This window comes from Achroia grisella, unplaced genomic scaffold, assembly GCF_030625045.1.
Source record: "Achroia grisella isolate CSIRO2021 unplaced genomic scaffold, CSIRO_AGI_Agris_v1 utg511, whole genome shotgun sequence".
NCBI lineage: Eukaryota > Metazoa > Arthropoda > Insecta > Lepidoptera > Pyralidae > Achroia > Achroia grisella.
In genome coordinates, this window is record NW_026712905.1 from 508,349 (window position 1) to 536,085 (window position 27,737).

The 27,737-nt window shown below is 32.7% G+C and overlaps 2 protein-coding genes across 2 annotated transcripts in view; both read left to right on the forward strand.

Moving 5' to 3' along the window:
* Positions 1-27,737, forward strand: part of LOC131846391 (hemicentin-2-like) — a 179,869-nt gene that overhangs the window by 43,507 nt on the left and 108,625 nt on the right. The gene's annotated exons all lie outside the window — the stretch shown is intronic.
* LOC131846392 (uncharacterized) lies at positions 11,491-12,582 on the forward strand. The gene has a single exon (XM_059195669.1). It carries the CDS (start codon positions 11,549-11,551, stop codon positions 12,290-12,292), a length of 744 nt encoding a protein of 247 aa, XP_059051652.1. The 5' UTR covers positions 11,491-11,548; the 3' UTR covers positions 12,293-12,582.

The window sequence follows — 27,737 nt, forward strand, 5'->3', positions numbered from 1 at the left end:
TGTCTATGTCTAACCGTGCATGAACAACTATTGCCATGCACGCTCGTCATTCAAGTAATCGTTTATTTAGTAATAGTTTAGGCTTTGTTTTGTAATCTTTTGATCCGTATGGTATTCCGTTTTTAGTATTAAAAAAAATTACAAAAATATGAGTGACAAAATTATTCTCTGATTACTATTTTTCTCTATTAACAGAAGAATCACCTGTCAGATTTGTTAGTTCCTGAATCCTTTATGGATTTATTTCCGGTTTTTTTTATGTTATTATAATGGTAAAGTTAACAAATACACAAAGTTTTTGTAGTGTCTGGTATATTCAAACTTTATTTATTTATTTCAGGCTACTTATAGCCCTTATTGAGAAACCCTTTATAAACTGACATATGTATGTAATAATGATATAAATCTTGTCTCTGGTCACGGCATTGATGACGGCAATATGCCACGGTAGTTCTCCTTCTGGAGGTTGGACGGCATGTTAGAATAGAATAGAATAGAAAATCATTTATTCAAATAAACTTAATTTAAGCACTTTTGAATAGTCATATCAATTTGTTTTTTATCTACCTAGTTAGTGTGGACATGGTCCACAAACGTCTTAAAACTTGACTTTAGCTACGTCACCCTCAATGTCAGATTACTCTTGGTCCGTATATAGTCGACAATGTTGCTCCTTTATGGTTGAATAAACTGCTATATACATAATAATAATCACAAGACAAATCACACAGCGCCATCTATACCCAAGTTAAGCTAGCTAAAGCTTGTGTTATGTTTATTAGATAACTGATACATATACATAGATATTTTTTTTCTGAATACATACATATTATACATAGGAAATACCCAGATCGATACAAACAATCATACTCATGAATACAAATGTTTGTGCCGTGTGAGGAATCTAACCCGCAACCATCGGTCGTAAAGCGGTATGCTACACCGCTAGACCACCGAGGTCGTCCGTATAGTCTCGTCGATACATAACACGTCACTCTCAACATTTAAAATAAAATATAAATAATTTACTTTAACTTTTAATAACTTGTCCCTCTACCTTTTTATTATCTTTACTTTCTCCATCCACCAAAGGTAGTCTGAAAGAGATTGTTTAGCGATAAGACCGCCTTTTGTTTTAGTTAATGTATATTTACTATTTTATTTATTTTTAGTATATGGTGCAATGAGTTTAAATCTATAAATAAATGCATTCATTTTATCCTATATAGTAGTTATATAAAAATGAAATGACGTTTGTTAGTCTTGCTAAAACTCGAGAACGTCTGGACCGATTTGGCTAAAATTGGGTTTGAAATATTTATAGAACTCCAACGGAGGTTTAAGTGGTGCGAATATATGAAGAAATTACATGGATAGTAATCTGTGGTGCGTCCAGAAATTTATTGCGTAACTAAACTTCAAAAACTTTTTACATATTATTTAATTCTGAGGCGGAACGGAGTTCGTAGGGTCAGATGTTAATTTTACATTAATTTAATAAATATATTTTATTTTTACAGAATTTATTTATACACAAATACTGTAAAAATACATTTATTTTTACAGAATTTATATATTGTGCAGGTTTATTTTTAACTCCAAACAGATAATATTTCTTATCATACGCCTTCTAGATAATGAAGCCACGAGAGGGTCCGGCGCTAACATATCCTATTCACTTCATTATATTTTCATGTATAAAGAATATAGTCAAATGAGAGCAGTAAATGAGAATTATATATGTAAGCGGCAGGGTTGACACAAACTCAAAATATCTTTATACACGTAGGTCAATTGCAGACACTTATGACAAGTCCAGTTATTAATTATAATTAATCCACGGCGTGTGTATCATTACATAGTATAAAACAAAGTCGCTGTCGCGTCCGTCCCTATGTATGCTTAAATCTTTAAAACTACGCAACGGATTTTAAAGCGGTTTTTTTAATAGATAGAGTGATTCAAGAGGTTTATATGTATGATACATGTACACCCGTGCCAAATCGGGGTGGGTAGCAGTGTAGTCGTAGTAGTAGTAGGTAGTAGTGTTGTAGTGTGGGTAGTAGTGTAATCAATTCACTATTACTTAGGGGATACCTTAACATATCCTACATCGAAGTACAAATTTTAAATCTAATATTACATGACACAGAGAATACACAAAATAAATTATTATGATATGTTCCACCGAACCGCTAGATTTTACTATACTGTGTTCAGTGTATGACATGACACATTTTAATTCATTCTTATAATAATGAGAACCCTGGATTATTCACATAGTGCTTATTGCATAGTGATTATTCACATCTAGCCCCAATATTGAAATAATAATAAACAGGTTATTTAATTCCTTTCTTGATCACGATGATTGGTATTATTTTATAAAAAACAACCTGACAGCCCTGATCACTACGTCACGACTTACGTGGCGGCCGTTCAACGGAAACAAGAAATATTTACATATGACCCGACCCTTTGCTCAAAGGAACCCAAGCTTTTTAATACACAGATAACATCAAATGCCGGATCATATAGATAAGGTGGTTTCAAAGCTATGTACTAGTGATGTAACGGCGACGGACAGGATATCTATATCTGAAATGAAATATGTAATATTTATTCAAATTCACTTTATATAATAAACTAGCTACTCGCCCCAGCTTCGCCCGGGTGTATATATATTATATATATATATATGTACCATCCTCTAGAACCACTTTATCTATTAAAAAAACCACTTCAAAATACGTTGCGTAGTTTTAAAGATTTAAGCATATATAATGACGGATACACAGCGACTTTATTTTATACTACATATTATCGCACATCCCGTGTAAAAAGGCCGCAACTACACTTGCGTCAAAAATGTTTTATTACATAAATAAAGCGAGCTTCACGGTTTACACCTTCTGTCAAAATCTCATGAAGCTATCGACAAAAATGAAGGAATAAATGCAAAAATACTAAAATTTTACGACTTTAGAAAACATAAAATTCCAGCATAAAGTAGAGGTATGCGTATTTGCATTTATTCGCTTTACAATTATCCCGTTCATAAAGTCATAATTGTATTTACGTAAATTTTAAAAGAAGATTTACAAAAAAATGTTTAACGCAAATATACTTAAATACTTGTTCCTATATCTTACAATCTAGGATTATTGTGTAATTCTAATTACTTACTTCTTCTACGAAACTTTTAGCTGATAGTTTATGTGTGATTATTGTTACATACTTTCCCCCCAGCAAAACTTCACAATGCGTAAAGTGTAGTTGTAGTTACTTCTTTATTACACGTATCATTTCATACTTGATGTTGGGTAATTTTAAATACAGCATGTATTTACAAGAAAAAAAAATAAGAATATGTTCATGTAATTAAAATTAAGTAAAAAAATAAACTATTTTTAGCTAATTGTATAAGCTGACGGGCACCAATGATGGATGATAGGAGGAGCAGGAGATCAGATGAATTTGCCAGGAATAGTAATAATAAATGATAGAAAAATCGATCTGCTTTTAGACATTTATCATAGAAGAGCGAATTGATAGAAGTGTATATAAAAACAATAGATAAAAAGAATACTTCTACTTTAAATATGGATAAACGAATATACAATTGCCAGTGAATCTTATTGTAGGTCTAACAGGAATTAACTAACGATGGTTTCCAGGATGGACCGCGTGGAACTAAATGTACCTTATATTGCTAGCAATAATATTCAATATTAATTCCTACTGCTCATAATAGGTACACATACAATACTAGCTGGTCCCGCAAACGTTACTTTGTTATAAATTACTAGCTGTGCCCGCGTTAAATTTCAATAAAAAATATATCCTGTGTTATTCAGATGCATAAGCTATATTAGTGTAAAGTTTCGTAAAAATCTATTCAGTAGTTTTTACGTGAAAGAGCAACAATGATCCATACTTACAAACTTTCACGTTTAGAATATTATATTAAGATTAAGATTTCTGAAAACTATTCAAGTACTAATCATCATAATTTCAACTTGTGTCTATCCACAGTTGGATATAGGCCTGTCCCAATTTGGCTTTGGTGGTCTAGCGGTTAAGTACACCGATTTACTTCCAATGGTCGCGGGTTCGATTCCTCGGACGGTGCAGATATTTGTATTCATGAGTAAGATTGTTTGTGTGGGTCTGGGTGTTTTCTATGTATATGTTTCATGTATGTATATAAAATCTAAGTATTTATTGATATAAAGCTCTTCATACCGTGTGACTAGAAGGCGCTGTTAATTGTTGAGTATTATTTATTTATTTCCCAATTTCTTACACCATGTGCGATCTTCCGCCTTTTGTTTCCATCGACTCCCGGTCACCTTCGTGATATCTTCGGTTCATCTTGCAGGAAGGCGCCGGACACTCCTTAACTTATATTAGAACTAATATCGCTATTAAAATGTAGGAGTTGGTGGTAGAAGGAGGAAATGTAGGAGTTCGATGTATGTATTATTATGATTTTTTTATGATTCAGTTAACGATGAAGGTGGTCCAAATCGAGAAGGTTGTCGATAACATACTAATAGACCAATCAAAATAAGAAGTAAACAAAAATGTCATTGATCAAATTAATATGTTTCCACATAAAGAATCGCATTATCTCCGCAATCTAACAATGATAAATTCTAGATGAAAAGCATAATTGCGCTAAAATGCATCGTTTATACTTATAGTGTATTAAGAAAAACCCAGATTATGAAAATGTTACTCCAGTCTCTCAGAGATGGTACTATAATATTAGGTCCTTACATATGAAATTGGTGTTTGTCGAATTCAAAGTTCAAATTAGTACAGTTATTTACTCATGCATTTGTTTTTCGAAAACCGTAATCCATATGTTTTTTCCATCTTTGGTTTTTTCTTTACGTCACTGAGTTTACAAAATGGAAAACATAAAATATCGCGTTTTTTAAGAGTACGAATTCCGTCGTGGCACCAGTGTGCAGAAACGACTCGAAGAATTAATGATGTGTATGGCGATGGTGTCGCAAAAGAAAACACAGTGCGTTTTTGGTTCCAATGTTTTCGTTCTGGAAATTTTGATCTGCAAAACAAGCCCCGTGAGCAGCCAGAGTCCAAGGTTGATAATGAAGAATTAAAGGCTAATGTGGAAGCGGATCCATCGCTAACCACGTCCGAGTTAACTGCAGGCTGCAGTGTTAGTAACAAAACTGTTTTAATCCACTTGAAGCAAATTGGGAAGGTGAAAAAAGCTTGAAAAGATCATGAATTGAATGGAGCAAATCGACAAACGCGCGTAGACTGCTGCGTTATTAGCCAAACGGCATAATAATGAAGGGATTTTAAATCGGATCATTACCTATTATGAAAAGTGGATCTTGTACGATAATCGGAAACACTCATCGCAATGGCTGAATCCTAGCAAACTAACCAAATCCTGCCCCAAGCGAAAATTCAAACTCAAAAAAAGTTACTAGTGCTCACAGCACTTAGTGGACTAGTGCCTGTGTTGTTCACTTCAGCTTTCTTATATCTGGCCAGAATATTACGGCAGATGTGTATTGTCAGCAATTGCAAACCATGATGGAAAAGCTAGCTGCTAAACAACCGAGACTGGTCAATCACCGTAGGCTACTGCTGCTTCAGGACAACGTTACGAAATTAGAAGAGCTTCAAATGTCCAATATATCCACCGTACTTCCCGGATCTTGCTTTCTTTCAAAATTTGGATAACTTCTTGCAAGGGAAAAAATTCAAGTCCGATTTATCGATACCCGTCCTAATGGTTTTTTAGTAAAGGGATCAATAAAACTACCTATCAAATGGCAAAAGTCCATTAATAGCAATGGACCATATTTTGAATAAATAAATGTATTATATTTTGAAAAATCAACTGAAATTGGCGTTTTGTAAGGGAGTAATTAGGTTACTACCTTACAAATTTCATATGTTAGGACCTAATACATTTACTACACGAGTTTGAGTAAAATTAAAGAGATTTCGGCAGATCCTCAATGTCCGGGGAAATTCCAAATAAAATACGCATTCGCTGATGAGACACCAAATAATAGACAAATAGAAGGGGAAGAGTTAAGAGAAAAAAAGAGCTGCACACAGCGAACCTTCTGAAATCAAGCATTAGTATGATGCACCGCTACCGATACCTAAAATATATACAAAGACTTGATGAATCTATATAAAGATAAAAACATACCACCACACTATCAGACGTTTTATAAGAACTTAAGTACTAAATCTAAGACTAAACTAAACTAAACCACAGAGTCCGATTCCAAAGTTGAGGATAATGAACATTAATAAAAATAATAAAAATATCACTATTTTGAACATTTTTTTATTAAGTTGATTATGGAGGCAATTAACATTTCTTTAAAAATAATAATAAATTAATAATAACCCTGTTTGTTTTCATATTCTCTAAATTAATTTGCCCCTATATTTATACTTTTGACTTACATGCACGCACATAATAGACTATTTACTGTAAGAAGTAGGTATTACATGATACAAATTAAATATTCAGTTACTTTCCGCATTATAAAAGCTATTTTTATAAATACACTAACTAAACTAAAATAAATGGCTCCCTAGAAATACGTAACTCGATGTACAAAAAATGATATTTCGTTAAATAACAACGTAATTATACTTGCAATTCTAGATTTTAATGAAATATAGGAGAGTATAAAGGCGTAAGTAGAGTTAAATTTGTTCATATATTTAAAAATACATAACAATAAAGCAATAATTGTAGTTACCCCTGCAAATGTTCTTTGTGTTTCGTGGAATACAGAAGTAACCGTGTTTTTTTTAGATTATCTGGAAGTACATGAAGCTGTTCCTAAATTAAATGACACATGTAGTTGAAGGCAACTGTGACCTAAGGTTTTCTCTTTGAAACTTATTTCTAGAACTCATACAAAAAATATAGGACAGTTTTTTTAAGCTCCTGAAAAGTTGGTGAAAATCACTTACTTCCTTTTTCCACGAATGGTGCGTTATGTAATGATAAAATAAATAATATTTTTTATTTAGTTATTCATCAAGAGCTCCACTGACAAGAGCGTAGCTCTTAAATTATGAATGAATGAATGAATTTATCCTTTGTTGCACTTAGTAAAGTAATGTACAATTAGCGATCTTAATGCCATATGAAATTCTCTACCAGAAATTCATCTCTACCAGACAATCAATCAATCATCAATCATTCAAAAACAGAAAACGGTTGAAGCGCAGTAATGGGAAAAGGCATAGTATATGTATTTACCTAACTTAGGTAAATGTGTCAATATTAATATGCTTAAAAAATGAAGGAAGTTACATAAAGATAATGATTAATTGGTTGATAATATACTCACTATCAATTAATCCAAGCATCACCTAATCATAAAATCGTATCTAGGAGTTTCCCTCTCTGCCACACGGTGGACCTGTTACTCAATCGGTGAATCCACGAATAAAAAGTTCGCCTCATAAAATTCGATTCTGTAGCGCATCAGAGATGTTTCCAGCAGCGCCGGTAGACGGTTTTCAAGCGATAATGCCCAAAAGAGCTGGATCACAGATGGCTAGAATTCAGGGGAGCGCAAACAGCATCCTAACAACTATTGCAAATATATCTGATTGTTCTAGAGGCACTGGATATCGTTGCATTGCGGACTCAGTGCTTCTGGACGTGGACACAGATATATGAATTAAGTGTAGGGGCAGATCGTGAATTTGTGGGGCCCTGGGCTAAATCTACTTAGAGTCCTACCTAATTATATTACTCAACTAAAAAAATACACCGACCAAAAACAAGCGACCAGAAATTCCCCGTTCCTTTTGATTGGTTGATTGATATCAGGACTGCCAACCTTATGATAGGTTTTTTAACATTCTAGGTATTTTTTTATATTCTAAATATCATTTCAGTGGGGACTGGGGGCCCTTAGTATCGTCGGGGCCCGGGGTCTGCAGCCCAAAAAGCCCTTAGGTAGATCCGCCCCTGATTAAGTGTATATCTCTATATATTATAATTTATTAACATAGTTTACAAGTTGTTTATTGTTTACTAACACAATATGGATGTAATCCGAATTAAATAAATAGATAAAATATTGTGTAAATTTCCAAAGTTATGAACAAACATAAATATAATGAATTGTGATCCTGAAAATAAAAGGTTTGACTTCAATGATACGAAGTTCTTAGGTAACAGGGGTCTCAATTTACCTTAAAGTGACCATTCGGCCGTAATAATGAAACGGGGCAGTAAGCCAATAACTGCCTTTGAAGTGTGCAGAAATTTGAAATGAATATACCCTTCGCAGGATATTCACTATGACGTAATTTCCTTGGGTTCGTCTTGAACTTTTCTTGGACATGTAGCATTAAGGTTGTGATTGTTGATCTTTTTATTGGTGCTGATACGTTTTTTTATTACCAAGAGGTCCCGTGACGTCGAAATAAAATATCTAATAGCGGATACAATACTTATATTATTAATTAGCTTTTACCCGCGGCTTTGCTCGCATTTTTTTTATTGAAAACTCTCCTATATTCATTCTAATACCTTCAAGACCATATGTACAAAATTTCACGATGATCGGTTTAGTAGTTTTTGCGTAAAAGCATAACAAACATCCCTACTTTCACATTTATAATATTGGTAAATATTAGAAAGTAACTCTGTCTATCTGTCGCACTTTCACGCTAAAACTACTGAACCGATTTAAATGAAATTTGTCACACTGATAGTCTAGATCCTGAGAAATGATATAGTCTACTTTTTAATGCCAAAAAAGATTGAAAGAGGAGATGATAGGTTGTATCGCTATTTTTAAAGCTAGATGTTTGAGACTTATTTTTTAGGCTATTGATTAAATTTAAATAATACAAAAGGGTTGTAAGAGGTTGAAAGGGAAGAGACAGGTTGTGTGGAAGTATCGTCATTCTTAAAGCTAGTTCAAAACTATTTTTTTAAGCTGTTGATTAAATACAAATACATAAATATGATATTCAAACTTTCGGAAAATTTTACCCTTGAGGGGTAAAATAAAATAGGGGATAAAAGTTTGTATGGAAAATAGTTCTTTTAACGAAACTTTGACTGAACTTTTTTTCGTTGGGTTTTTTCAGTTAGATTATTGAATATATTTTCTTTATTTGCTCAAGGTCACTATAATATGCGGAAGAAGTTGCGGGCACAGCTAGTATATAATATATAGATACTTTAATACAATATTTAGTTTCCTATTTGTATAAAACATAGTTGAATATTTGTAGAGATAAATGAAACGCCATGATGGAATTTTCATATCTATACATATAAATAAAATTGGAGTGTCTGTTTGTAATATTGAAATAATCGTTTTTTACTACATGCATATGAATATAAATACGGTACATACGCCAAAATATTTTTTTTTACAATTTTTGTCTGTCTATCTGTCTGTTTGTTCCGGCTAATCTCTGAAATGGCTGGACTGATTTTGATGGGACTTTTTTTGGCGGGTAGCTGATGTAATAAGGAGTAACTTAGGCTACTATTATTTCTAAAAAAAATATTTTATTTTAGAAAAATTAAGTTAAAATCTACGCGGACGAAGTCGCGGGAACAGCTTGTCTCTAATAAAAATATTATTCTTTAAAAATATTATTAACAAATTTAAAATAAATGCAAAGAAGTTTTTATGGTCGTACACTATTGATATGATAAGGTGTATATTCCGATGTTGCATATAAATCTAAACATATATAACTCAAAGGTGACTGACTGACTGACATAGTGACCTATCTAGGAACAGCCATTTTCTACTTCTAAATTTTGCATTTTATATGTCAAACTTTCATTACTTAGCAGTTCTTAATCTGTTGGTAAGCTATGTCCTGTGAAAAATAATTTTTAAATTATACACTGAACTATTCTGAAACTAATATTAAAAATAAAATAATATTTAATTTATACACTGAGCTATTCTGAGCAAAATATTCTTGATACTTGAATACTAGCCATATCCTACGGTTTTACCCACATGATTTTAAATAAGTGTCTTGTTTGTTTATTTAGAAAATGATCTATCTAAATATATATAACTCAAAGGTGACTGACTGACGTAGTGATCTATCAACGCACAGCCCAAACCACTGGACGGATCGGGCTGAAATTTGGCATACAGGTAGATGTTATGACGTAGGCATCCGCTAAGAAAGGATTTTGATTAATTCTACCCCCAAGGGGATAAAAGTTTTTATGAAACTTTGTCAATTTTAAATCGATCGGGCTGAGACTTTGCATGCATATAGCTACTATGACGTAGGCATCCCCTAAGAAAGGATTTTGATAAATTCCAACCTTAAGGGGATAAATTAACGCGAACGAAGCCGCGGGCAAAAGCTAGCTAGCTAGTTGGTTATATTTGTTTCAAGATGTTTCCAGTTAGAAACGTCAAATCAATTTCATGACTCCCATTCCCAGTGGCATTCAAACCAAAGCCTTTATAAGATTTTAAAACGCGAAGGCTTCACTAATTGTCTGTGAGTAGGGTTAGTAGACATCGGCTTTAAATAGTAGACACTTAAATATATATATTCTAAAAGAGAATAAATTACCTAATTTTATTGCACACAGATAAATAAACAACAATAGGGTACAAATAGGGTATAATAATATTTTACAAAAAGGCGGTCTTATCATCTTTTACACAAGCTGGGAAAGATGTTATAGTGTTCACTTATTTGTTATTTATTTAAGTCTTCTTGTATCTCCAGGTATGTAAGTTGTTATCGACATAATATCGGCTCGATAGCCACAGCTCCACATTTTTACTCCGCGGCGCCGCGGCGCCTTGGCTGGGCTCTTGCGCCCGTGTACACTCGGCGCGAGACGACACATGCTTCCACATACACTACATACGTTATTGATGAATATTTGTGTAAGTTGTCTACTACCTATAACACAAGCTCTACAAATATCTTTATTATGCCGCTTGGCATATTATTACATTTTCAACACACTCATTCGTAAAGTGACTCTAATTTCACCGGTTTTTGATAGTGAAGTAATAAATAACAAATAGTGAAGTTATATTCTATAACCGCACTATTTGATATTCTTCAAATTTCGAACTGACCGCTGCGCGGCGCCATCCAGTAGGCAGTGCGCTGATTTAAAAAAATAAAACGGCGGGAAAGCAACACTGTAAAACATATGTGCGTTATAAATGCAAATAGTGTATTCCATAACCGCACTATTTACTATTTTCCAAAATTTCGATCCGACTGCTGAGCGGCGCGCTGACTTAAAAAATAAAACGGTAGGAAAGCAACAGTGTAAAACATGCGTGGGTTATAAACGCATATAGTGACTTTTTTATTTTTTGGGTGTGGGTAGTCATATGCTCAACACATAATAAAACATTCTCCTGATTATTTATTCATTTTAATTATTTAATATTGATATTAATTAACTAATTTATGCAAAACTTTGAGGTATAAATAATATCTACCTGTGCCAGTTATAATATCTCCTTTCTATAACACTTTCACAACAATGGACAACTTACAAGATTCACTACACAAGATGACAGAGGTTTTCAACACTAAGATGGCTAGCTTCCGTGATGATCTGAAGAAGGTTGACACGCCAGTTACTGTTGCTTCACTAGCTGCCGAATTTGCAGCATTTCAATCCTTCATCACGGGAACCTTGGGCAACTTACAGCAGCAGGTGGAATTGGTGGCTAAGCAAATGGACCACTTTGAAATGCGGAGCCGCCGTAAAATACTCTTGTTGCATGGAGTTCAGGAGCATAGCGGTGGTAATTCCATTCAAGATGTGGTGAGTGTTGTAACCGAAAAACTAAAAATCTCCAACTTCTCAGCGAACGATATCAGCAGAAGCCATATGGGCCACCAAATTGTTACTGACAAGCCACGACCTATTCTTGTTAAGCTTCATGATCAAGCATTGAGGAACAAAATCTGGTTCGCCAAAACTGCACTCAGAAACAGTGGCATCACTATATCTGAGTTTCTCACAAAAGTAAGGCACGATGCGTTCATGGTTGCACGGCGTCATTTTGGGATTAAAAAGTGCTGGACCCGGGATGGCTTTGTGGTGGTTGTGGGAGTAGATGGCACGAAGCACAGAGTTAGCACATCTGCGGAGGTTAATAAACTCATTAACTCCTCGCCGTCTGTTACCGGCGATGCATCCAAAGCAAGTAGTGTCTCAACTATCCCCAAGGCATCTGCTGCAACTACTTCTCGACCTAAACGCATGGCAAAGAAATAGACTAATCCGCTACCACTGTGTTATTATTATAGTGTTATGTCCTTCTGCAGTTATTATAAGTATGCATGTATTAAACTTAAGGTTATTTAGTTCAGTGTAATATTTAAATGTGTATCTCGTCATTAGTAGGTACCCTTAAAATGTCTATATTTTTTAGTATTCTCGTTCCAACCCACTATTATTTTATAATGCAACTCACTGTAAACTTTGTTATTTTTACATTTTACCGACCTATGTTTTTACATTTTATTTACTTTTATTTTGCTTTTTGGTTGTCTATTAATATATTTGACGTGTGACGTGTAATGTCTAATTAACTCCACAGATTAGACAAACTTGCCAGAGAGAGTATACAATGTCATTCACTTGTCATCTTTATATATTTTTCTTTTTTTATTATTACGGCACTGGATACTTCAAATGTGACATCGTATTAATTATGTGTATACAATTTGTTAGATTTCTAAGAATCTATGCTTATATATAAATGTTTAATTAATTTGTTACTTTTTGGACTATATTCTCTTTGTATATTAATTTGTAAGGAATATATTGTGATTATTATTGTATTAACTCTAATTTAAACTGGCGCGGGTGGATATAGGCTTGCATATATATATATATATATATATATATATAAATTTTTTTATAGTATAAGCGCGTATATATTTGTATATATTATTATTATTTTATATTTTAATATAATATAACACACGGTTTTTCCTAATATGCTAGATGATAGTTTCCATTCTATCTCTTCTACGTCTTCTTCAAATAATAGTTTTCATAGTATTCCAATTCCCTTACATGAAACATTACATGCTGAGTTCTCTGATGTACCTAAAAATTTTAACATAGTTCATATCAATGCTCAAAGTATTCCGGCTCATTTCTCGGATATGTTGGCAACATTTGACGTTAGTAACATTCATGTTATTCTTGTTTCCGAGTCTTGGCTGAAACCCTGTTTGCCTTCCATGAGCTATTCTCTACCAGGTTTTGTGCTATTGCGTAATGACCGTATAGGTAAGGGTGGTGGTGGTGTTGCAATCTACCTTCGTTCCCAAATCCCTTACAAAGTAGTATTCTCTTCCCATAGTTCGAATCCTTCCCTCGAAGCCGAGCACTTATTTGCTGAAGTTACTCTCTCCCATACGAAAATCCTTATTGGGGTTTTTTATAGTCCCTCTTCCTCTATCAACTATTTCTCTTCATTAGAAAACCTGCTTGAAGATTTGATCCCTTCTTACGAACATACTATTATTATGGGTGACTTCAATACCTGTATGCTGAATAACGACCATCGCAGCAATTCACTTAGAACTGTAGCTAATGCTTGCGACATGGACATTTTGCCACTACAAGCTACTCATTTCTTTCCCCACTCCAGTCCTTCTCTCCTTGACCTAATTTTGGTATCACGTCCTGATTTTGTTGAGAAACACGGCCAATGCTCTGCAGATGCCTTCTCTTATCACGACCTTATCTTCCTCTCCTATAAAATCCGTCCTCCTAAGCGCAAGCACAAAGTTCTTTTGCAACGTAATTTTGGTGCCATCGACCATGAATCCTTGCGTAGAGATGCTTTGGTTTCTAATTGGGCGTCTATCGATGAAGCGACTTCAGTCAATGAGCAAGTTACATTATTCAACTCAATTATTACTGAATTGTATGACCATCATGCTCCTATACGACCAGTTCGAGTCAAACACTTACCTGCGCCATGGCTGACAGATGAAATAAAAACTTTGCAAGCCAAAAAAAATAGAGCAAAGGCAAAATTTAAATCAAATCCCGATGTATTCCGTGATGATTATATTAGAGCTAGGAATCACTGCAATAAGGTGTGTAGAGAGGCACAACGTCGCCACATTCACAAATGTATAGAAAATTGTAATTCCTCCAAAGTCTGGAAATTTTTGAAGTCTCTTGGGGTTGGTAAAAATAATTACACTAATTCCTTTGATTTAGATACCAATAACCTTAATAGGCATTTCTCTACTTCAGTTGCAATTGATAGCAATACTAAAAAGAACACTCTAAACTATCTTTCTACCATACCAACCCCAGATTATTCCTCATTTTCATTCAGTTTAGTTACGAATTGTGATGTTGAGAAGAGCTTACTTTCAATCTCTTCCGATGCCGTTGGTACGGATAATATTAGTCGTGCTATGATCCTTCCCATTCTAGATATTGTCCTTCCTATTATCACCAAAATTTTCAATGTTTCCTTATCCTTAGGTGTGTTTCCTTCCGTCTGGAAAGATGCTCATATTATTCCACTACCCAAAAAGTCTAACCCGAGCTCCTTTTCAGATTATCGTCCAATATCCATTCTCCCTTTCCTCTCTAAAGCTATGGAGCGTCTTGTCCAAATTCAATTAAGTACCTTCCTTTCTAAAAATGGTCTCGTAAACTCTCTTCAATCCGGTTTCCGTCCTGGTCATAGTACGACTACTGCCCTTGTAAAAATTACAGACGATATTCGTTACGGCATGGAGAACTCCCAGCTTACTGTCCTTACATTACTAGATCTAAGTAATGCTTTCAACACAGTTGACTTCGATATTCTGCTGGGACTGATGCGTTCTCTCAACATATCTCCAATCGTAACTAAATGGTTTCAAACATACCTGTATGGGCGCCGGCAACGCATTCGAATAGACAATCATTTGTCCCAGTGGTGCCATACCTCATCCGGCGTCCCTCAGGGTGGCGTCTTATCTCCATTACTTTTCTCGCTATTTATTAACTCCATTACTCTCGAACTTCATTCCTCATACCACCTTTACGCAGATGATCTCCAACTATATACACAAGCTCCATTACATAACATCAGCTCTGCCATCACTAAAATCAACGATGATTTAGCAACCATTTCAAACTGGTGCAAATCGTACGGATTAATCGTGAATCCTTTAAAAACGCAAGCTATTATAATTGGCAGCCCCTTTTATATCGCCAGAATAAATAGGAACCTTCTTCCGCGCATTGTCTTCAATGGTGAACTCATAGCCTACAGTGACAGTGTGAAAAACCTAGGAATTTACTTTGATCAGACACTATCATGGTCGACTCAAATTATGGAACTTAGTAAAAAGGTTTTTAGTGTCGCGGGTTCATTAAAACGGTTACGTAATTTCTTGCCTTTCGACACCAAGGTTACGCTTGCAAACACCCTATTACTTCCTATTCTGGATTATGCAGATACTTGCTATCTAAACCTCACCGAAGCCCAGTTGAACAAACTTGAGCGTCTTCAAAACGTCTGCATTAGATTCATATTTGGTTTACGTAAATACGACCGCATTTCACAATTCCGTACTCAGCTCAAGTGGCTCCCAGTTCGTTCTCGCCGAGATTGGCATACTCTCTCTTTACTCTATTCTATCCTTTTTAACCCTATTACTCCATTATACCTTAAAGAATCTTTCACATTTCTCGGTGAGGTGCAGAATAGTGGTCTGCGAAGTGCAGATAACCTCCTGTTAAAAACTCCCACCCATACCTCTAGTTACTATTCCAAATCCTTCTCTGTACAGGCTGTGCGCCTGTGGAACTCGCTACCACCCTCCATACGTAATGCTCAATCCTCAGCCATCTTTAAGAACTTAGTTAAATCTCACTTTCTCTCCCCGTAAATACTCTTATGTTTACTTCTTTTCCACTTCTATTGCTTCTTACATTTAGTATAGTGTGTTATTTGTGTAATATTTATATGTATGTATAATTTTTATGTGTATGTATGTATTTATTAATTTTAATTTATTTAAGTAAGTTTATATATATATATTATATTTTGTTACCTTATTTCCACTCACGTGCCGCCTACTTTATTTTTATTTATACTCTCTTTCATAAGGTTGTCTGGAAGAGATTGCGTTAGCGATAAGACCGCCTTCTGTACCTTCTTCTTTCTTTAATGTATTTTTATATATTATTTTCTTTTTTTGTATCTACTTTTAATATTGGTGCAATAAAGAATTATAAATAAAAAAAAAAAATAGTGAATTTATATACCATAACTTCACGCTTTGCTATTTTTCAAATTTCGAACTGACCACTGACCGGCAGTGCGCTGATTTAAAAAATAAAACGGCGGGAAAGCAATAGTGTGCATTACAGTTTTATGGTTGAGTTTATTTATAATCATGTGTGTGGAAAACCGCGCGTCGTACGATATATGTGCGTATTTAATACACTCGGCTCTATTACGCCCTCGTCAAGGGCTAGGGCTAAAATTACGTTCGTGTGTTATAACCATCATAACGCATTTATAATGTAATATACTATTATGTTCATTTCAAAATTCAAAATACCTTTATTCATGTAGCTTTATTACAGATTCTTATGATATCTCAAATCTACCGTCAGTTCGGAATGATTTCGAGATGAAAAAAACTGCCAAGAAACTCAGCTCGTATTCGTTTTTAAATTAAAATTTGGGAGAATAAAGTGACCATATACTATTACAAAAGCAAATAGCCTAATCTGTGTTCGTAACCCGAACAGACCAATCCCCACAAGCAGCACCTGGTCACGAGTATGACGTATCTGTGTAAATAAAAAGTAAGTATTTGTGTTTAAGATACTGAAAACATAACAAAAAGGACGTATAATAAAAATGTAACGGGTGTAGTATGGGTGAGCAAAACTACTCATCAATAATTCACTTTGTCACACTAACGTGTTTACTACCCCTAGGGGTGTCCTCCCCAATATCACGGCGTTTTTACGATTCAACGGTTCCAAACTGAATTGTTATGCTTCGATCTCGAATATTTTCTTTAATAATAATATTTATAACTAGTAATGCAGTGAATTTTTAAAAATATTTTAAATGGAAGTACTATATATTATTTTCATATGTATTGAGAAAATTTGATATTATAAAGAGAATGTTTGTGGTCTAACAATGGTAGCGGAATTAAACAAAATAATACAAAACCATTAAGTAATGAAACGGACTTCCGTAAAATAACACGTAATTCGATAAAATATTTGAATTGAAGGTTTATTTGTACATTCTCGGGGGACATTTTTTGAGTTTGTTAAAACGTGTACATGATTTTATTTGCACACGGTAGCGCTGTTTACGTGCGTAACTTAACGTACTTATTCGTGAAATGGCTTTACACCATCTCATATTACGTGTACTCATTTTTTATTGTGCCGTTTTAGTTTTGCAATAACTCCGCAAGCGTGGCTCTAACTTTGGGAGTTTTTAGCGAGTTGAAAAGTACATGTTCAGGGCGAATTGAGTTTAGACAATTTCCAGAAACTATAGTCGGCGTAAGTATTAGTAATGCCGTATTTCCAGAAAGGTATATTGTAATATACATGAGGATTTCTGCTATATTATATTGATATATTACCTAACATATTAAACAAGAGAATATTCTGACGGCCTCGGTAGTCTAGCCGTTTAGCACATCGTCTTTCAATGGTCGTCTGTTCGATTTCTTCGATTAATTTCACGGTACAAACATTTATATTCACAAATATGATTGTTTCTCAGTCTGGGCGTTTTCTATGTATATTATATATGTATGTATTTACAAATGTCCCTTGCCTAGTATCCATAATACAAGTTCTGGATAGCGTGGGATTAGAGGCCCCTTATGATGTAATTTCAGTGGTGCCCCACAAATGTTGCCATTCAGGGGGCTATGGTATCTTATTTACTTTTGCTTTATTGACAACTAAAATTGGTATAAAATGAGGACTTAATCCTATAGCATTCACTCCCAGTAAACCTTTGGGATGTGCAGAGATACTTGAATGCGGCTAAAATAATTATAATTATAATAACAAAATACACGTAAATCTTCTCTGTGCCCTGATATTTCCCCTTATATACTTTTTAATTTCCCGCCTTTTTTCCAGATTTGAATTTAGAATAAACACTACCAACATTTAATTGATCTTGAATAATTTAACGAAAACAACTTTGGGGAGTTCCACGAAGACGTTTTTATTATGTTGGCATTGAATTTTAGCAATTAAATGAGTATTAAGTGAATAGGTGCGGCCATATTTCAACTTTTTATAGTCTAAAAGTTGATGTAAAAGTTTTTAATAGTCGTTTGGAAGACGTTTACATTCTGATCTACAGTTTCGTGGAATAGAATTGATATTTCGTTCTTATTTCAAGTATTGAGTAAAGTGATGTACCACGATACTTCAAGAAGAATAATTCTCCAATTTTTTTTGCAGTTGGTATTTTCTTCCAGACAATATCTCATGTTCAATATTAATATAGTTAAACGTGTTTCGACGCTAATAATTTTATAGTAAATTAAGCTATTTACTTCTCGAAGCTTCGACTAGGTTGCATTATTCGTGGTCATAGCTGACTAGAGTAAAATCAGTTTAACTAAATTAATAAAGTATAATTCAAAAATTTATAAATTAAGATCTTGTGTTGTAAATTGGGATTAATTATGATTATTAGATGCTTACGTCGTCACAGAAGCCTAGCCTTCTTTAATAAATACAATCAGATTATATCTGCCCTTGAATAATGTGTAAAAACAATAATAATATTAAGATATAAACGTGTAAGTTTATATTGTTTAATTTAATAAATAAATTAATAAACTATTGTTTAACTTAAATGTACAAGTTGTCTGTTTATTTACTTAGTTAAAGTTCCAATTTCCGTAAGTGTAATTTTTAAAGTGCGTTGGCTTAACATCATAAAATACAAAAGAAAGCAACTGCTAGTTATTCTACGAAAAAAGTAATAATTGCTCCATAATGGAAATCATCCACTTAATTTAGTCAATGAACAGCGTTTAAATACAAAGTCAGCAAAATAAATGTGCAGCTTTATACGACGCTGAGCATCATGGCGCCGTATTTATAAGGATTTTCATTCAATTGCAAGTGTTTTTTTATCTTTTGTTATTTAATGCGATGGCACCCAGGCTATCACAATTTAGAAATAAGGCTTTCAAGGCCACGATGGTTTGTATAAAAGGTTGATGTATGAAGAAAACTTAATAATAAATTTGAGTTAATTACGCGCGCAATTTTATGCTTAAAAAAAAAGAAATATTTCTTTTTATTTTAAGCCAAGTCATATTTTATATGCTGCCAGGATGTTTTCGATATTTTACTTACATAATATAAGATGGAATATTTATATCGACGGAATGAAAGTGGAGGAAAGGCAATAAAAAAAAAAATTATATATATAAATTTATAGTCTTTTCAAAATTTCATTACATTTCAGAAGTTCTGAATTATTTTAACAGTTTTATGGCTCTTGTGTAAATTTGGGTTTTTCAATTTACGGCAATTCTGCTTTCTTCCGTCAATAGCCATATTGTCTGAGTTGATTAAAAAATGGTAGAAAAGATTAATTGTAGTGCATTTTTGGATTACGACTCGTTTACGACTAATCCACAAATGCACTACAATTTTGATGCTTTAGCACTTTAGTGCTGATTTTATTTTAGCATTTTAGTGCTGAAATCTAGGTTTTACATGACACAAAATCTATTTAGAAATCTATTTTCGGGTTATGGATTAAGAACATATTACATTTTGTTGTAAAGCTGTATAGCAAAATAACTGTCCAGTTATGTGTTTTTATTAGATTAAAAAAAAACAATTATGAGAATATTAATATGGAATAGACACGGACGGAAATAAATTCGATTTATTCTAAAAGGATTATAATCCTTACTTCCTTACTAATTGTAAATAAAATAAAATAAATTATAAATGCGAAAGTACTGTCTGTCTCTCGCGCTTTAACAGCAAAACTACTGAACCGATTTAATTGAAATTTGGTACAAAGATAGTCTAGACCCTAAGAAAGGATATAGGCTACTTTTTTTTGCCAAAAAAGGTTTATAAGGGGTTGAAAAGGGGGATGAAAGCATGTATCTTTCTTATCTATTGTCATGCACAAAGGAAAATCTAAGAGCTGCGACAGAATGTGCAAAAGTCGTCGCTACGTTCTGGGGAAAATATATTTAGTTGCCGTTGAAACGAAAGAAGATGAATCTATTGTCATTTTTAATGCTAGAAGCTTGCAACTTATTTTTAAGCTGTTGATTAAGTATAAATTAATATGACAATTAAAGTTTGCAAAAATTTTACCCTTCTCCGCCATTTTAGTTTACCCCCTTTAAACTAAAATGGCGGATGAAAGCTCGTCTGGAAATTCGTCGTTTCTATAAAGATGATATTTGGTTAAGGTTGCTATTCCATACGAATGAAGTCGCGGGCACAGCTAGTCTAATCATAATATCATAAATAACCTGCAACTATAATGTTATAAGCACAAAGAAAACTTCTTTCCAAAGTCTAAGAAAATTGTTTATTTTTTTAAACTTCGTAACAGAATAACATATTTTTTAAGAACGTCTTCAAGAATTATTACATCAAAAACCTGGACGACCACAAATTAACCTTTATGTACACAGCAACAAAACTTTTATTAGGTTGTTTGGATATACGCCAAAATGGTAATATTTCTTACTCCACTCCATATCATAACCGTTCTTTATGGCGAGCTCAAAGTTGAATCATTTTGAACTTTATCTAACTTATAACAAGGGAGAGATTACTGAAAACATTATAAGCGTTTTATGGCATTTTGTTGTGATCAATAAATTATGATGGTGAATATTTATAATTATTATGATAATGTTACGGATACTAATATTTTTATTTTATTACTTAATAGTTACTCATCGGGAGCAGTTAAGAGTTTTTTTAAGAATTTATTTCCTCTAGTTGCTACGAATGATTTATTTAATATAACATAGTATATTTCTATAACTAATATGTGTATATATATCTAGGTATTTTGTGTTAAGGTTTTTGGTAGTTTATATTCACAGAAAATAGTACCAATTAACTAAAAGACGAGCGAAATAATCGCACGTTCTTATTTTTCAAATATGGCTACCGTTTTTAAAAATAATAATAATAATAATAATATTTCTTTATTGGAACTCAAAAATAATATTTTACAAAGTAGGGTAGTATAACGATAATAGTCACACTAGTAAATATAGACACAGTATGTGTCTAAAGTGAACTACCATATAGTAATTTTTGTAGCTGTGACGTAGTCGAGTAGAATGAGTAGTCATGCTCACTAAAATGTCCAGACATGTGGCGGCGTGGTGGGCCGGGTCATTGGGCTCACAAAATATTATATATTATATATACTATTTAATCTTATTGTATATTTATATTTGACCCAAAAAATTTGTGCTGGTTGGTAGTTTGTATACACACGTTTCGACTTGTAAATGTAAACTTACAAGGAATATTTAAAAGAGCATCACACAAGTTTCTTGCTCGTTCTTCTTGTGATGAGACAGCTTTCCGAACGAGTGGTAGATAAAAAACAAATTGTAAACTATTCAAAAGTGCTTAAATTAAGTTTATTTGAATAAATGATTTTCTATTCTATTATATTCTGAACTAGACAAACACTTTTCAAATAATGTTTTGATGTAAGTACCGTATATACTTTTATATACATTTAGTGAAAAGCTGTTAATATGAAATTACAAACAAAAACTTTTATATTTTTAATTTTTTTGTAATAATTATCGAATATAATAAAAAATACACACAAGTATTAGAATAGAATACAATAGAAAATCATTTATTCAAGTAAACTAACATGGAAGCACTTTTGAATAGTCATTACATTTTTTTTTTAATCTACCGCTCGTTCGGAAAGCTGTCTCATCACAAGAAGAACGAGCAAGAAATTAAGTTTATTTAAATAATTTTATTATTTTTACATTTTTAAGTTTAAGTGTGTGAATACAAACCACCAATTAGCACTAATTCAATTAAATACTCAAAAAGAAAAAATATTGAATACATAACCAACTGGTTAAACAATTAATAAGAGGAAATCAGTCATAGTGATTAGAGCAGACCAGTCCCTACAAGCAGCACCCGTTATATGACAGATGAGCCAGCCATCACTGTCGACCATATTTAGCCAATGACCCGGCCCACCACGCCGCCACAAGTCTGGACATTTTAGTGAGCATGACTACTCAAAACAAGAACGTTTCACTTTTTGCCATCTGATAGTTATAGTAAGAATTATGCGCAATTAATACAAAAAAAATATATTTCTAAAATCAATCAATTAAATCAAGAAAGCAATGAGAAAATAAAATTATAACGTTGTATAATAAACTAATTATTTACTTGATATTTGTCATCTATGACGGTAATATTTACATAAAAAGTGTTTAATATAAGATTTGAATTGCCTTTCTGTCAGATTTAATGCAGTCCGTTTATTATAAAATCTTATGCAATTACCATAGAATGAATTACTGATTTTGTGCAGTTGGCATTTAGGTAAAATAACTTATTTATATTCATAAGTATGAGTCTTTGAGTTTTTTAAAACTCTCTAAGTTCTTCCGTGTATACATAATATTTTCATAAATGTATTGTGAAGTAACGGTGAGGATATTGAAAATTAGAATTGAAATGTATATTAAAATTATGATTACTTCTATTCTTGACGGATATTTATCTACCGGTTTACGTCCGATGATAACTCGCACGGTACAAACATTTGTATTCATGAGTATGACTGTTTGTAATCAGTTTGGGTGTTTTTTATGTATAATATGTATGTTGTCATGAGATTATTACTATATATTATATTTCGGTCTTCATTAACCCTATTTTGTTATAAAATTTTTTACCATACAAATTTTATTTTTAACAACTTTATTTTTTCACACATAACTACGGTCAGCTCCTGAATGAAATGAGCTGAAAATATCTTATATTTATATACTGGAAATATTATCAAACTGACCACACAAATTTCATCCGTATCGATATGATCATAAAAACTATATTTCACATACGAGTCGTGATGAAAATGGTCCTCCATTTCGTGTTTTGAATGCAAATAGTATCGAATGACGAATGGCATTATTACAGATTATTATTACCTATATTTGTGGAGGTTTTTGTTTCTGTCAGGCTACAAATGGGCCGAGTGATATATACGATTGAAGGGGATGACAGAAAATATAAAGATAAATTGTGTGCTGTTGGACGTATATACTTTTTACTAGCGTCCTGCCCGACTTTGATCAGATATCTATAGATCTGATCTATCTATAGATTTGATCAGATATATATATCTCAGATATCTATAACATTGTGAGACTCACTTCCAATCCGTGGCATTTAACTTTTTCTTTAAATAAATAACATATCAAAATGAAATTACTTATGCAAGTTACTCTTTATGACATTGGCTATCTATGAATGAAAGTCCCGTCAAAATCGGTGCAGTCAATGATAGATTCGCACGAACAATCAGTAAGATAGACAAACATTTTTCAAATAATATTGTGATGTAAGTACCGTATATAGCTTCATATACATTTAGTCAAAAGCTGTTAATATGAAATTTCAGACAAAAACTTCTATTTTATTTGAATCTATATATACATTAATAATTAACAGTCTCTAAAATAATATTTTATTAATAAATTTAAGTTATACATAGACAATAACCCTGACTTTTTAAAGTCAAATTAGATTGAAAGGTCGTAGTATCGCTCATGTGACCGCCTGCTTATTCACCTGCAATGAACTCAAAGGGTAATCAACTTATAGTTAACTATAAACATTATCTTATCTGTGATCTAAACGAATATATAGCATACTAGCTATGCCTGTGATTTCGTCCGTGTGGAATCGTGGACCTTTGATTACATTTTTAATTACTTAGGCTAATTATAAAAATCCAAATAAAAAATTTACATCGTTTCAGCTCCAACAATGACGAATTCCATAAAAACTTTACATGGCATAATTATTTATATAATCAAGAGCCTTAAAAATAAGTTTCAAGCTTTTAGTTTAAAAAATGACGATATTTGAATACAAACTTTAACATCCCCTTTTAACCCCTGACTATCCTTTTTTGAATAAAAAATTCCTATGTCCTTTCTAAGAGTCTAGACTATCTGTGTACCAAATTTCATTTAAATCGGTTCAGTAGTTTTGGCGTGAAAGCAAGACAAACAGATAGACAGATAGATTTACTTTCGCATTTATAATATTAGTAAGGAAGTAAGGCTTGACATATATATATATAGCTTTTCCTTATATATAGAGTCGAGATATATTTTTATTAAATTTATTGGCATTAACGACCAGTAATATATGTTGCTATTATAAAAGTGAAAGTGTGAGTATAGATGGATGTTTCTTTCTGGAGCTGAATGGATGTTTCTTTCTCTTTCACGCAATAACTACTTATTGGATTTTAATGAAACTTTACAATAGTATAGCTTATACTTCAGAATAACATATAGGCTATAAATACGCTGGTGAAACAGCGTATCCAGCAAGTACAAATGTTCTAATGTAACTCCATAGATATTAGATGATCTATTATACTTTCATTCTCTATACTTCTTATACACTCTTTTCATTTCTTGTCACGCATCTTCTTATCACATAATTACAAGCCTATGTTTACTTTATCCTCAGTAATTTCTTTTCAGCATCTTATCACATAATTCCAAGTCTACGTTTACTTTCATTTTCTAATGTATTCACTCTTTTTTATTTCATTTCAGCATCATGTCACATAATTCTACGTTTACTTTCATTCTCTATACTTCTTATACACTCTTTTCATTTCTTGTCACGCATCTTCTTATCACATAATTCAAAGTCTACGTTTACTTTCATTTTCTATACATCTCATACACTCTTTTTTATTTCCTTTCACGCATCATCCTATCACATAATTCCAAGCCTACATTTATTTTTATTCTCTGTACTTCTCGTTCACACTTTTTGATTTAATTTCACGCATGTTCCTATCGCATAATTCCAGACCTACGTTTACGAGTAGGTATATATTTCCTTGCATTATGTAATAACAAATCTTCATAATAATTATCATGCTCGTTATTACTCAGACTCGCCTTCATTTGATCCTTTGTGTTTTCCCACGTGAAAATAGAGATACGCCACTGTGAATGTAGCTATCAACGTATATGCCGAAATTAAACCACCCTTTCCCCAATTATATAACGGTCGTTACCCTCATCTAGCTTAAATTATATACATTTAATGTCCTTATTGAAAATTATTTTATGTAATTAAAAACTATCTTTCAATTTTAGTCATATATATAAAGATTTCACACTATACAGCCATATCTATCCAAGATATGGCTGTATAGTGAGAAATCTTTAACCTCTACTAGTAAAAGAGAAAATTTCATTGTTGAAACCGTATGCTTGTTTGCCGCCGTCGTAGTATAAAAAAAAAATAGAATACTAAGCTACGTCTATATACCATGCGATGATTTACACAGATTAAGTAACTCACAGAGGTTGGTAGAGCAGTAAATTTATTTTCACTCGTCTGCCAAATGCTCAAAATTATTCACCAGTTGTAAATTTTTTATTAAGGGTCATGTTACATTTAACCGAATAAGGGAGGCCAGTATATTTATAACCTTGATCCTGGGTCGTTTATGTAGGTACCAAACACAACCTTCTTAGTAGAAATAGAAGGCTTCATTCCAAGTCTTTTATTTATACTATGACGGCCTCAGTAGTCTAGTGGTTTAGGACACCACCCTATTTCCGAATATCGCAGGTTCTATTTTATTGCAAGTCTTCTAATTATACTATTAAGGCCTCGGTGTTCTAGTGCTTTGGCATACTGCCCTACTTCTGATGTGACGTCGCGAGTTCGATTCCTTGCATGGTATAAACATAAGTATTATTATAATCATACTTGCCTGACTTTTGTGGACTTTTATAAAGGAATTAGGATTTCCTAAATAGTATATTTCGTTTATTAAACTGAATGTTAGAAAGCCTGCATAAAAATTGCGCTTGTAGCAGCACACATCGTTCGTGTAAAACCATTCCCATACAAGCCACTATACGCTAATAAAAATTACAAAAATGTCTATAATAAAACATATGTAAATCATTACATAGTATAAAACAAAGTCGCTGTCGCTGTCTGTCCGTTCCTATGTATGCTAAATTTTTAAAGCTACGCAACGGAATATGATGCTGTTTTTTTTAGTAGATAGAGTGATTCAAGAGGAAGGTTTATATGTATAATACATGTACACCTGTGCGAAGCCGGGGTGGGTAGCTAGTATTTATATAAATGTCACAGTGTTTGCTATCGACTCCACCTAAGACTTAATCGATAGGTAAGAAAGGAAAAGTGTGGCCCAATAAAGATTTAATTTATATGGAAATACAATGTTTGCTGGGCCAGCTAATATTATTATAAATTTTTAAATGCACAGAAAACGTAAACATGCAAATTCCATGTGGTGGTCCATAGACAAATTTTTATATCCCTAAGTGATTAGTGTGGCCCAGAAATAATTTATATGACAAAACAAGTCTATAATAATACTTATAATATTTAAAATCTACAGAAAAGTAAAACAAGCAACTTCCATCTGGTGGGCCACCAGCTTAGTACTAAATATGTATCGCTTATATTAACTAACGTAACAGGTGATAGTGTTAATTATTCTGTAGTGTGACATTAATTGATTAATAGCGGGACCTCATTAAAGTTTAGCGCCACCTTACTCCTGTTTACATTTATTTAATGCTACGTACTACATATATATGTATATTCAGGAATATACATATAGTTATATTATATACTAGCTGTGTCCGCGATTTCACCTTCGTCAAATTTCAATATAAAATATGGCCTATGTGTTATTCTGATGCTTAAGCTATATTACTGTGAAGTTTAATCAAAATCTGTTGAATATTTTTTGCGTGAAAGAGTAATAAACATGCTTACACATTTTCGCGTTTATAATGTTAAGATATATGTAGTGTAGCTGTATTATATATAATGACAATGATGGAAAGTTTTCTATAGTACTGATTTTTTTTTAAAAGCATGCGAATTAAATGTATAATAGTGGTTCAAATCAATACAAGGGCTTATTTTGTTGTAAGTGGCTAATCAGATATGTATTTTATATTTTATATTCTAAATTTGTATTTGAATTTATAGTTCTTTTATATTAAATTCTTAGAAATAGAAATAGATATAATCTTTATTCAAATAAACTCATTACAAGCACTTTTGAATAGTCATATTTTGATACTACCACTCTTTCGGAATGCAGATTCATCACAAGAAGAATGAACAAGAAACTTGTGTGTTGCTCTTTTGAATAGATGTTTTTTTTTATACAAATAATTACAGTATAACAAGTAAGAGGCATGCAATAATCAACAAAGAAGGTACTACGCACACATTATTAATGTAATCAGATAATATTGTCAGTGCTATAGATTTAAAGTTTTTCTATAAAAACATTATTATTGTTAACGAATTCTTCAATTTTATAGTAAGCTTTTTTGCAAAAGAACTTATTTATTTGACATTTAAA